This window comes from Hippopotamus amphibius, chromosome 5 (assembly GCF_030028045.1).
Source record: "Hippopotamus amphibius kiboko isolate mHipAmp2 chromosome 5, mHipAmp2.hap2, whole genome shotgun sequence".
Taxonomy (NCBI): Eukaryota; Metazoa; Chordata; class Mammalia; order Artiodactyla; family Hippopotamidae; genus Hippopotamus; species Hippopotamus amphibius.
Window position 1 is genome coordinate 869,118 of NC_080190.1, and position 13,372 is coordinate 882,489.

At 66.0% G+C, this 13,372-nt stretch overlaps 1 protein-coding gene across 4 annotated transcripts in view; it reads right to left on the bottom strand.

Moving 5' to 3' along the window:
• INPP5A (inositol polyphosphate-5-phosphatase A) overlaps positions 1-13,372 on the bottom strand; it is a 173,752-nt gene that overhangs the window by 11,787 nt on the left and 148,593 nt on the right. For all 4 annotated transcript variants that reach the window (XM_057734837.1, XM_057734839.1, XM_057734838.1 and 1 more), the window contains exons 10-12: positions 6,905-7,000; positions 6,740-6,814; positions 1,113-1,186 (exon numbers count right to left, since the gene is read on the bottom strand). In XM_057734837.1, coding sequence (XP_057590820.1) covers positions 1,113-1,186; positions 6,740-6,814; positions 6,905-7,000 — 245 coding nt within the window. The remainder of the gene's footprint in view (positions 1-1,112; positions 1,187-6,739; positions 6,815-6,904; positions 7,001-13,372) is intronic.

Consider the following 13,372-nt stretch of genomic DNA (forward strand, 5'->3'; position numbering starts at 1 on the left):
CGCACACATGTGCACACCGCACGCCTGAGATCGCCTGAGGGTGCCGTGTGGGTCAGCACCTGGACGGCACTGCTGAGGGCCTCCCTCCGGCCTGAGCTGCTGAGTCGCGAGTTCTCGGGCGTCGGAGCCGCTGCGGGGCGCCTGCCAGGCACCCCGGGGACCCAGGCCCCGGATTCTCTGGCCCCTGAACCTCACGCCGCTGGTCTGGGCCCTGACCCTGTGCTGCGAGCGCCTGGCCGCTTCGGCCACAGCCTGGACCCACAGCACGTCCCACGTCCAGTGGACGGTGGGGGTCCCTGCAAGCCGGCGCGTTTGACCACTGGGGTGTGGCCCAGGAGGCAGGGGTGACCTTCACAGGGCGCCTGAGAGGACCTGGCCTCCCAGGACGTCCTGGATGCGGACCGTCCCTCTGCTGTGGACCTGACGTGTTTACCGCCAGGCCCGACACGGACGGGGGTGGGGTGGGGGCGGCGGCACCCTCAGCCCCGCTTACAGCGGCTCAGCCCCGCTTACAGCTGCTCGCCAGGCCCCTCTAGCTGAGGCTTCCCTGAAGCCGCCCAAGCTTCACTTTCTCCCAAGTGATAACAATTTCTACTTTGAACCTGTAAAAGGAGAGAGACGGGTGGGAGGAGCCTGTGATGAGGTGCCCGTGTCCTCCCGGATGGGCCCGAGGGTGGCGGAAGGCAGGCTGAGCCCCGCAGGCCGAGCACCCACCCAGTGTCCAGGCCACTTCGTAATCTCTCTCTTTCTCAGCCACCTTCCTCACTGCCCCCCCCGCTCCCCTGCAGCCCCGGGCTGGTCGGGTGCGAACACAGTGTTAGTGCTGCAGATTTCAAGATTCTATAAACACCAGGGCAAAGCACAGCAAAAGCTTATGTACCCGAGAAAGACAAACACAAACAGAACCAAAATCAACCCCATGATGGTCCCGAAAAGATCCAGAGCGTACAGCTGCCTCTGTGGGCCCCTCGTAGGCTAATGGGGGAGGCCCTGGGGGAGGAAAGGAGAGAACAGACCCCTGCCGTGCTCAGCAGGGGCGGGAGGAGGCAGGGGGGCAGGTGCACAGACAGGAGGGCAGCTCCCTGCTGGGCCAGCGAGTGGGCGGTCCTTACCTGGGAGGGAACGAGATGTCCAGTTCATATAGTCTGTCCTTAAAGACAGACAGCTCTTTGTCAAATTCCAAGAGCTAAAGAAAAGAAACAGAAAAAAACAACGTCACTTTGGTTTGCCTCCCTAGGGGCACCCAGCAGCCTGGGGAAGGTCCATCTGCGGCAGGGACCCTGTAACTTCCAGGAAGCACGCGGGGCTCGAGCGCCTGCCTTGCACGCCACCCGGGGCCTCCTGAGGGTGGGCCGCCCGGGGCTGTGGCTGGAGAGGCCCGGGGCGCCCTGCAGGTCCCTCTGTGTGAGGCCTGCTCCAGACTCAGACCCCTGCCGTCCGCGCCGGACCTCACACTGCCCGTGCCGGCCAGCCTGGCGGGGCCCCCTGGCTCTGCTGCATCGCCTCCGTCGTGCCCTCAGGCAGTGCCCAGCAGAGGGGACACCGTCTTACCCAAACTGGGTCAGAGAGTCAGAGTGTCGGCCTCGCACAGGAAGATAAAAGCAAGACCTGGCCTCGAGGGACTGACTCCAGAGCCACACCCACAGGGCACCGTGCCCCCAGGAGCAGAGTGTGCTGGCAGCCTCTGGCCGCCGTGGCCATGCACCATGGTCCACACGCATGTCCCCTGCAGCTGTGTGGGAGCGCAGCACCGCGCAGGCCCCCCGAGGCCACACCCGTCCTCTCTCCTCCTGCCGCCTCATCCGTCACCCCTGAAGCGTGCAGTTAGCAGCGCTGCGCACACAGCAATTACCGGGCGCCAGGCTGCTACCTGAGCCACCTGCGCGCGGCCCTCCCCGCCAAGCTCGGGTGCCCCGGGCCAGCCAGCGGCCAGGCCGCTTTCCTTGGGGCGGGGTCGGGGGGAAGCAGAGTCGACACCTCCCCTGCAGGAGCCCTTGATGGTGTCTGGGTTTTGTGTGCACAGGACCACTTCAAACACAGCTGCCTGACGGCAGGCTCAGGTCCTGCGGCACGCTGGACACCCGGAGACGGGGTCCCAAGAGGCCCGAGACCCTGCCTGGCGAAGTCAGATGCTGGCCCACAGGGGCCACGCGTGAGCTCACACCTGCTGGGAAGAAACGCCAGCGGCAGACCTTACCCCACTCAGCACCCCCAACAGCCACGCTGGGGGCCCTAGGGGTGTGTGGCCAGGAGTGGGGGTGTGGGATGGGGAGGGGCATGGGGTGGAGGGAGGGCTTGGGCATGGGGGAGGGGAGGCACAGGGTGGGGGCTGTGGGTGGGGTGGGGGAGGGGGGGCATGGGGGGGCACAGAGCCCCTCCGCTTCCCAGCACCAATGGCCTTCTGCCTCCACACTGAGGAGAAGCACACTTCACGTCCAGGGAGCAGCCTAGGCCAAGCAGCTTCTGGAAGGTTCCAGAGTCAGCACCTCCGGGTGCCAGGGGTGGCGAGGTCGTCTCCAGGGAGGGTGCAGCATGAGCGTGGGGCCCGACCAGTGCGCACTGCGTGTGCTTGCACGCGTGGGTGCCTGGAGAGTCCCTCACATCACACGTGCGGGTGCACATGCCCACATGGAGGCCTCGCGTGCGTCTTGTCCACAACGTTCGCGCATGAACTCTTGGCCTTTGCAGATCAGACAGGAGGACGGCCCTGATCCCGCGTGGCGGCTGCAAGTGGGCGCGACGGTCAGAGAGGCGCGGTCAGGCGAGGGCACCCACAGGACCCCAGGGGCCGGCCACGCAACCCGGCGCTGGGGCAGCGCCTCCCCCAGAAGCCTCTGTGCAGCCCCGAGCGGCAGCTGCCAAGAGCCGCCAAGTCTTCCCACGTCTCCCAAACTTCACTCAGACTCTGAGAGGAGAAAAGCCGCATCTGGACACAGCAAGTCCCTGCGGTCGTCCTGACAGGCTCGCCACCCAGTCCGTCCTCCACGTGACGGGACGTGCGTGTCCGCAGAGCCCGCACGCACGCTCTCACTCCTGCTGCTCCAGTCCCGCCGTGGGGCCGCCGCGGCCGCATCCTCCTCACTCCTCCCGTGATCCCTCCGTCATCACCGGCTCTGTCGCTCCCGCGAGGCCCGCTGGCTGCCAGCGTCCTTCTGGTGGGTGACCTGGTGCCCGCGCTGCTCTCAGTCTCCCTCGCATCTGGTGTCCGGCTCAGGACTCGCTGAGCTCCCGAGGACCAGGCCTCGCCCCCCCCGCCCCACCCGCCCCGCAGCCGCCTCCAGGCATCACCTCCGCGCGCGTCTGTGCTGCGCTGGGTCCCGTTTCACCTCGGTGGCTGCTGCCAGAACGTATATTTGTCAACCTGCCTGTTTTTTCAGAGGATGGTATTTGTCTACGTTTCTGGTTCTTTCATGTTTTCAATAACTTTAAATCTTCTCATCTTACGATTTCTATCAGGTATTTGATTCTCTGACGTCTGTGGACTCTCGCTACTGTGGGGTCCTTCCTCCACGCTTTGCGCCTGGGGCTGCGTTTTGTTCCTGTGTCCACGGCTGTGACAGGAGCCGGCGCCCAGGGCTCCACAGCCCACGGCCACGGAGCAACGGGGCTGGAGCCACGGCTGCCGCCACGGGAGGCCAGCGTGGGGTGTTTCTGATTAGAAATGACATTGCATTTCTGTTGAAATGGTATTCTGTATCTCTTTGATACTCCTCACAAAATGATAACCAATTTCACATGTATCTTAAACATTCTTCTTGATTACAAAGTGAAAAACAGCGCAGGGCATGTGTGGATGGTGATTAAGTGGCCGGCTGGCCGCACGTATCTGTCAGGCGCTGTCCCGGCCCCGCACGTTCCTCTGTTACTGCAGAGACACCGCGCTGATAAAGGGAGAGAGGCCGGAAAATCGATGCGCCCTGAGCTGAAGCAGTTGCTACACACACAGAAAACATCTCTATCCAACAGGCCAAGCGCAGTGAAAACTCCCGCGCCCTGCCCTGGGACAGCCGTGGAAAATTTAATCTCTCCAAATCCTCACCAGGGCACTCCATCCTGCAGCTCTGACAGCCACACTTACAATTAATTATACAATCTCGATGGGAATATCGACTAAACAAAGCTATAAATCATAGAAAAAGTCAATAGGCATGGACACATTCAATCATGTCCTGGCCAATGATTACTACTCTTAAAATACAATAATTATTTTCAGAGCCAGCTTGAATTAAATTTCTGTCAGACGGGAACAAGACCGGCGGTGGATCAAGGATGCGATGGAGTTGGGGGCTGCGGCCGCGCGGCACATCCATCTGCGGTGGGCGTCTCGCCGTGAAGGTGAGATGCTCTCCGAGGGCTCCGAGGGCCATGCATCGTCCGTCCCCCGGGGGGGTCTGGACGCCACCTCCCGCGTGGGACTGACGCGTGCTGAGCTGCCTGGGCTGGGACCGCTGAACCCAGCCCGGCGCCAGGGGGACTTGCGAGGCCATCCCCCCACCACCCCCTCCCCCGCCAGGAGATTCCTGACCCGACAGGCGGGGCCGCGCCACGTGGAGACCTCGGCGTTTCTGCTTCGACGCCACCGCGACTCTTCATCTCAGAGTCAGACTCAAACTTCTCCCAAGTACTCAAACTAACTTTCCTCCACCGTAAAGGAGCCCAGTGTCACGTGGTCGATAAGTAGAGAATAGAGATCACGTCTAACGGCGACATCTGTGGTTCCCAGGGTGGTGTGACACACGCTCCAAGCGCTAACGGGGCAGTGGGGGGCTCTGCACCCACGTGTGACGTCCTCCCCCCCCCCCCACCTCGGGCCCATGTTTCTCCCTCGAATGACGGAGCTTCCCTCTTCTCACCGGTGTCCTGGCTCCTTCCGGGACGTTCCGGCCCCCTGGCCACCCCAGTGCCACCCTCCCTGTGTCCACCGTTCCCCTCTCAGGGCGCCTCCGCTTTCTGCTGGCCCCGGTGGCTACACTGTCCCAGGCTTCAAGGGGCCGTCTCTGTGCTGGGGGCCCTCAAAGCCCACCCAGCCGCCTTCCACAAGCTCAGGTGGTCGCCCAGCGGCCCGGGGAGCGGAGGGCACCCCAGGTCTCCTGGTGCCGCACAGCCACACGGCACACGGCACGCATCGTGTCCCCACACCGGCCCCACGTGCTCGGGGCCTGGGAAGTCACAGGACGGCAGCCGGACACGGCGTGCCCAGTGCGGCCTCCCGCCCAGCGGGGCCGTGGCTGCGCCGTGAGCATCGCGTGCCGGACACAAGTGCCACGGGACGTGGGAGAGCCCAGCTCGCCTGGACCTGAGGCCCCCTGCGGAGCCCAGCCCTGACCTGGCCGCGGGGCCGCGTGTCCGCAGGATGATGCGTGCAAGGGCTGAGGAGGCTGGGAGCATCCCTGGGGGCAGAGGCGCACCCCGTGCGGCTTGTGGGGGCCGCACGGGGGCCCCAGCCGTCATCCAGGCCTCGGAGGAGAGGTCAGGGGCCTGGGCTTTACCTGACAGTGGCGGGGGGCGGCCAAGGGCCGGAAGCTGGGCGGGGGTGGACGGACGGGCGGGGGCCCGGGGTGGAGATACAGACTCAGGTATGTGGAGAGTTCAGCCTCAGAAGCCGCTGGGCCCGCGAGGTGAGAGAGGCCGGGCGGGTGACGAGGGCTCCGGGGGGACAGGAAGGCGGGGAGGGGGCGGGTGTGGCTCTGCACGGGGAGGCGGGCCTGGCAGAGTCTGGACGGCCGGACAGCCCCTCATCCGGCCAGACGTGCAGCCCTCTTCTGAGCACTTGGCCCAGAGCTGAGGACCCTCCCACACAGAGGCACGGAGCCCCCAGCAGCACCGGTGGGAGGGAGCGGGGAGGCCAGAGACAGAGTCACTGTCCAGAGCCGGAAACGGGAGACCCAGCAGATGACCAGGCCACCCGGGGGGGCCCAGAGCACACAGAGCTGAGCTGGGGGCAGTGGGACCCACGGGGAGCGGCCCCACGAGGGCGCGGCCCCACGGTGGGGGATGCCTGGGGGGCGGGGCCTGAATCCAAGCACCGTCCCTGGCCTTTGGGATCACGACACCCCTGGGGGTGACAACGGCCCCGGTGGCGAGCTGGCAGGCGGGTGACGCGAGCGGAAGACAGCACAGAGCTGAGGACAGCGGCACCCACGGCCCCTCACCAGGGCAGGAAGGGAGGACGGGGCACAGCTGGGTGTGCGGTGAGCCTCCCACAGGTGTCCCCGACCGCCCTCAGGCGCCCACAAAACACAGACGCCAGATAGACGCGTCAAAAGCAGGCCCGATGGACGCATGAGGCCGCCGGGTCCCCGCGCAGGGACCACGCTCGCCCGGTGGTCTGAGCGGCAGCCGTCTGTTCACACGTATCAGCACTGCGCGCTGCACACGCACACACACGCGTCCACGGCCACGGAGATGCCCCTCACACTCGCACGGCGGTCCCTCCTCTTCCCAAGGGGAGCCCGGTTCCGCACCCAAAGCCGCCAGCCCTTTGCCCCTCACCCGGAAGGGACCCCAGTGCTGAGGGCCACACTGCCCGTCCCAGGCAGCGAGGCAGGTGGCCGCTGCCAGGCCGGCGGCAGGACGCCCCCCAGGAAGGTCCCAGTGGAGGCGTGCTGGGAGACTGAGGGCTCAGAAGCCGATCGCCGGGCGGGGCGGGGTGGGGCCGTCCCAGCGCCGGGAAGCGTGGCCCCAGGAAAGCGGGTGGGGGAGGGGCCGGGGCCAGCCACACGCTGCAGGCAGAACTCACCGCGGTGCCGTTGTCATCCCGGAACACCTCCTGGTTGAAGTAGTCGAAGAGCTTCTTCTCGAGCTGCAGCATCACCTGCCGGCAGAGGGGCCGTCAGAGCAGGTGCCCGGGGGCCTCCCGCCCCCCACCGCGCGGGGCCACAGGGCGCGGCGCCCACGGGCTCACCTTCCGGTCGTTGTCGGACTCGCGGAATATCAGCTTCACCACCTCGTTGGTGTCGGCGGCCCGGACGGTCTGCATCGTGGCCTTTGTGCAGAGCGTCTGGGGAAGACACGGAGGGAGCTCAGTCCCCGAGACGTGCCGCCCGGCTGGCTGCCCGCCTCCGCCCTCCCCGACCTCGGCTCAGGCTCCCACCCACCGGCGAGAGGCCCGGCCCGCGGCCCTCTGTCCCGGGCTGTCCCGAGGACCCGGGGACCCAGGAGGCCGCGGGGGGCTCTGCAGGGGACAGTCTGAGCAGCGGCCCCTCCGCAGCCACGGCAGGAGGGACGGTGCAGCGCGGCCGGACAGGACCCGGAGGGCAGCACGAGGGAGAGAGGCCACGCTGGGGCCCTGGGCACAGACGCCCACCAGCTGTGGAGGGGGCAGCGGGAAGGGCACAGGCCACGGGCTGCACGCAGGCTGGCTGAAAACTCTATTAAATCCAGGCTCCTTTAGAACCTTCTTTCTGTCCCAGCCTGGGCGTGGGGCGAGGAAAGGCAGCGGGATGGGGTAACCAGGGTCCCTCCCCACAGGCAGGACGAAGCCGCAGCCTGGCCCAGGAGCCGCGAGGCCTCGCACGTCAGGGCCACCGCAGGGCCGCGCTGCCCACGCCAACACCGCGGAAAGAAGGCAAGCTCTGACCAGGTTCACGACACGTGCTGGCGAGGACACGGGGGGCCCCACACGCCTCCCCGGGGGCACGTCCCGCCACGCGGAGAGTCCAGGAAGGACAGATTGGGGGCTGAGGCGGCTGGCCCAGCCGGGCGGGGAGGCTGAAACGGGATTTCGGTTTGTGTGCAAGTTACACCTCAACAGAGCTGTTTTTTAAAAAGCACTAAGTGATTTTTATTTTTTTAAAAAAAGAAAGAGCACCGCAACACAACTAATTTTGACTTAAAAAAAAATTCTCATCTAAGGAGCCCTCGTGAGGTCACTTGCCTGCGGAGCTGCGGGGCCCGAGCTCACAGCGCCGGCCGCTGGGGGACAGGCCCGTGGCCCTGGGCAGCCCGCACGCCGGGCCCGGCGGCGCTTCAGGACAGGGCTGGCTTTCCGAGCGGAGACGGCCACTCAGGTCGAGCCCCCCAAAGTGGCTTTTGGACTCATGTGTCACCCATCAGTCTGGCCGCCTTCAGACGGCCGGATTAGAACAAGCCCGGACGCTGCCCGCGCCCCCCAGCGCGAGGGCCTGGCCCCATCCAGATGCTAATGCGATTAAGGGGCTTAAGGGCAGAGAATGGGGAGGCCGCGCACGCCCTGTGGCCCCGCGACTTCTCCCAGAGGCGTCTGCTGGAAGCTTCTTGAAAAACTGCTTTCTCTCGCCACGTCAGACGGCTCCCAGAGGATAAACATCTGGCCGCCGGCCCTCGGAGGGGCCTTCCTCCCACAGGCCCGGGAGCCGCCTCATTCACTGCCGTCCAGGCCCCCTCCCCAGGGCCCCTCCCCGGCCTTTCAATCGGCCGGCGTGACCGCTCATGCAGAAACCCCGGCCAGGGCTTTTCCGGCTTGCCTCCTTACAGAAAGCATTTTCCTCTTTTGAAAAGAGAAAAAAAATCCCCAAATGCTATTTTTAAAGATGTATGTCGTTAGCAGCAGCTGCGTGAAGGGCACAGGAAAGGCGGCCCAGCACTGTCTTACTGGCACCGGGAGCCCCTGGTTTTTCGCCCGGAGTGCAGGGGTACAGCTGCCGCCAAGGGCGGGCGCCTGCCATGCAGCACAGGCCGCTGGGGTGGCGCCCACAGGACCCGGCGCCGCTGTCAGCCCAGAAGGGCAGCGTGCCGTGTTTCCTGTGGAGTCCCGCAGTTTTACAGCCCCTGGATCTGCACAGACCCCCCGGGGTCTGGGCGCCTGTGCAGCTGGCCCTGCCCCTCCTGGAGCTGCCTGCCCGTCACCCCACCCCGCCGTCACACACGCGCCCCACTAGGGTCCAAACGATGCAGGCAGGGCCCCCCGGGGTGCCCACAGGCAAGCCTGTGAGTGTCGCCTTACAGAACCTGCTCTGCTCTCCGCCAGCCCGCTGTCAGGGTGGGCGGCGGACGGCCAGCCCCACACCCAAGGACGGGCCCTGGGAGGAGCCGGGAACCTGGGGGGACGCGGTGGGTTTCCGCGTTTGGGTTGAGAGGTGTCTCTTGAAGGTCTGTGCGGTAAGTTCTGACCTGTGGAGGTCAGAGGCACCCCCGCTGTCTTCTCACTGTCATTGCTAAATTCCTAAATGATAAATAACAGCTGAAGGCCCTCTCCTGCGCAGCCACTTCCAGAGCTAGTGTGTATTAAAACAAGAAGCATCTCAGGTTACCAGGCGTCCACCCAGTTACTGTGATTCCAGAGACCCGGCTTCTGTCTGCGCCCAGCACGCTGGGCCTGGAGGAAGCGGAGCCCCCATGAGCCCCGGATGACAGACACCCAAGTTTCCAAAGGACCCAGTGCAGGCCGGGCCGGCGGGCACCTGTGGTTGGCACCTAGGACGTGCAGCGTGTACAGAGGGCACGCCCGGGGCTGGCGTGTCAGGGAAACTAGAGAGACGGAGCTAACAGGGTGGGGCTCCAGGTGGAGTGCCCTGCGGGGCAGAGGCTGGGTGGCAGCGTGGGAGGGGGGACAGGGCCGGAGGGGAGCCGGGGGGCAGGCAGGGGCACAGGTGCTGGTGGGGAGGCCACGGCCGGTGGGCCGTGGGGTGTGGGGGAGGGCTGAGGGGCTCCCGGCGGCCAGGACGGAGACGCGGGGTGTCCACCTGCCGGTGACAAGGCCGCTTCCGTCACGGGCGTGGGTGGCCAGCCGGCAGGTACACAGGGGTCCTCTGTCCCCTGCTCAGCGCACTCGGCTTCTAAGTAAGACCTCAGGGCCGGGATTAACTTTCTTCCGCATCAAATGGAAAGTAAAACAACCTTAACATGAAAAGTAATCAAGAGCGGCTTCCTGAAGCTCTGACGCCCCCCGCCACGCAGGGTCTACCCTGTCCCTGTGATGGCATCCCGCTGCTTGGGGCCTGGCCTCTGGCACCTCTATGTGGACACGGGCCCGTGGGAAGCACAGCTGGCAGCTCCCAACGGGAGGCCCGCCGCACACGGGGTCCCGCCGGGCTGGACACAGCTTCCACGGCAGGGGGCCTTGCCGCGTGAGGATGGGGTGGGCACTCCACCTGCGCCATCACAGGGCCACGTGCTCCCGGAAACACAGGGAGCCGGCCGTGCCCGGGCGGCGGGTCTCCGCTGGGGAGGGTGGGCTGGCCCCCGGCTGTCGCCGCAGGCGAGTCTCTTTCTGGCCAGAGAAAGAGGAATGAGCCCGTCCGGAAGGAAGCGCTGCTTCTCCCTGCTAGGCCCCTTCGCTGCGCAGAGGGGCCGGGAGGAGGGAGGGGGTGGCCGCTGGGGCAGAGGCCAGGCTGGCGGGCGGGCTCCCTGCCCGGCCCTCGGCGCGCGACCCCGCTCCGGAGCTTTCATCCCCTGACAACTTCACGCAGGAAAACATGCAGACCCTCTGACAGCATGAAATCGGAAACAAAGCCGGGGCACAAAGAGGCCGACGGGCCGTGGCCGCCTGTCCTCTCTCCGGCCGCACGCGTGCTCGCAGGACCGACTCCGAGAGGCTGAGAAGAAACGCGTGGAAGAGCGACCAGTCCTCAAGGGCTTTCCACGCGGTGCCGGCACAGCCTCCTGCATCGCTTCACGGCGGCGACGCCGTGGGGAGGCCTGGCCCCGCCTGGCCCTCGAGGACCCTCCCGCCCTGAACCCGCGCCGCATGGCCTACAAAACACAGAGAGCACGCGACCCGCCCTGGAGGCCCCGTGTGAGGGGGCGGCGTTTCAGACGCAGGAGTGAGGCTGGGGAGGCCCAGACCTCAGATGGGGCTCCGCTCCCAGCAGCTCGCCCGCCTCCTTCCGCGGGCCGGCGGGGCGGGCGGGGCGGCCTGGGCGGCGAGGCGCTGCGGGGACCCCGGCCTCTGCCCGCCGCAGCCGGGGACAGGCAGGTGCGCACAGGGCCTCTTCCTCGGTGGCCCTGAGCTCTGGCCGCTCCACCGGGACTCTGGGCCCCCCGGCCGGGAACAGAAACGGGAACAGAGCAGCTGCTTCCTCAGCGGTGTCTGCAGCCCTGGTGCCGGCACCTCCTGGGGGCAGGGGCTGGAGACTGCCCGCCTGCCCGCCAGCCTGGCCCCGGCTCCACCCAAGCTTGAGCTCGGCTTCTCCTCCTCTGCACAGGGCATGTCACGCAAGCCGTCACTATAACCAGCCGCTCCTTCCTGCGGGGGGGCCACCTCCTCCCCAGAAATGCAGACGCTCTTGCAGTCTCCGTGCTGCGTGACCAGCAGACACCAGGCTGAGGCCAGCAATTTGCACCCGGGGAGCTTGGCCTGGAGCTGCCACCCTGGCTAGGCTGCGGGGCCCCAAGTGCTTGGGGTCCTCCCTGAAATCACGCAGAGGTCGGGGAAACCGGGCCCTTGGCGTCCACGCTCTTCACTGAAAACCAGCCAACAAAGGGGGTCAGGGAGAAATTCACCCCATCCCGTGGCCGTTCTTGTCATCCTGTTACTTTTGATTAAATTCCAGCCACAAAAATGTCTAAAAACAAAAAGGCACACAAATAAAAGGTCCATCCACACCCTCACGCAGCACAGATCACAGAAAGAGTGGACTTCAAAACAACAGTTTACAAAGGAAGACCTGAGTTCTCACATAGGTTTTCTTTAGAACAAGTGAATGGAAAAGCATTACCTTTCACGCTTAGATTTTTCAAATGACTCTGGACAACAGACCCCATCTAGAGGATAAACGTGACCTTTTCTGTTACAGTGACTCCCCCGTAACGCGGGACTTTCACATGGCCTGTGTCCTGCCGTGTCGCGACCCCTTAAACCCGGACCTGCCTCAGCTCCAGAAGGAGAACCGGATCTCCAGGCCCCTCGGTGCCGCCGCCCCGACCCACCTCTCGGAATCGAGGGTTACAGGCTGCCTCGCACCCCACTCACAGGTCAGCGTGGGGGGGCCTGGGGCCAACACCGAGTCACGGTGAGGCGGGTGCAGAGACTCGAAACGCTCAGCGCTGACCCCACCCGCCCTCCCGGAACACGACGGAGGCACCGTGCGCCCCCGGGACGGACCAGTCCAGGTCACCGGCGTCTACAGGTGTCGCTCCACCCTGAAGGCGTCCGGGGAGCGGAGGAGGGGCCCCGAGGCAGCACCCGGGCGCCCTGAGGCGCGTCGGCGGCTTCAGAACCCGCCTTGGTCACAGGCAGCTCACGGCTCCGCGGGAAAGCGGTCAGAAAAGAGTCTCCGTGACTCTCTGACCAGACCTGTCGGGGCGGACAGTGCCACAACCTGAGAAGCAGGTGCTGGGCAGACAGCCGTGCGTCTTGGAGCCACCCGCACCGCCCAGGGAGCAACACGCAGGGGACGTGCGGGGACACACGGGCCACTCAGCCTGCGAGCAACGGCGCCACCCGGTGCACGGACACGTGGTCCCAGGGAGCCCCAGCGCTCCAGCCTCTGTCCCCAGCACGCACACACGTGCACACGTGGCAGCACACAAGCACCTGTGCACATACATGCTCAACCTCCGCCCCACCACACGTGTGTACACACGTGCACACGCACACACATGGCTTCTGGAAAGGAGGCGCCCTGGCTCGCCTGGCCCGCGCTCCGCCCCAGGCCCTCCCGCGGTGGCCAGGCCGGCCGAGGCCCTGGGTCGCCACGCCCTGGGGGGCGGTGTGTGGCCAGGCGCTGGGCCGCAGCTGCTGTCCCTGGGTGTCAGGGGGGCACTCCGGCTAAGACGGAGGCCACTGGGCAGTGTCCAGCTCTCAGCCGCACACAGGGGGGCCCAGAGCAGGGACCCGTGATAAGGATGGAGAAACTCCCCCCACCCCGCCGCCTCTGTGCTGGGCGGCCGGGGCAAGAGGCCGCAGGAGGGGCCCGGCAGCGCTCCCGCCCTCGGGGAGCTCGTCAGGGTGCTGGCTTCCTTGGTTTCCAGGGTCCGCGTGGCCTGCCTGACACGGAGAAGGACCATCCCGGTCGGGCCAAGGATCTGAGGCCGAGCAGCGGTGGAGGCCACGTCGGGTTTTCACCAGAAAGCACCACGAGGCGGTGGTCCTGCTTTTGACAGGAACGGCCCAGAGCCCCCCCTTTCCGTTGACTCCGACTGCCCCAGAGAAGGTCCTCCTGGAGAACCCCATCTCTTCAGTGGTTTTCCCAGCACACCCCAGGCCCCAGGAGGGGACACACTTGTGACCGCCAGAGCACGCACGCTCCGGGGGCCTGGAGGAGCGGACGCCCCCGGGCGGGAGCGGGCGGGCAGAGGCCGCAGGCTGGGTCCGCGAGAGGCGCTGCTGTGCGGCCGCGTCAGCACCCGTGGCGCCTTCGTCCTCTTCGTTCTGTGGGTCAGCTGCTCACGAGAACAACAACCGCCACAAAGACCCTTTCATCTCCTGCCCAGGACGCGCCAGCGGAGGGTG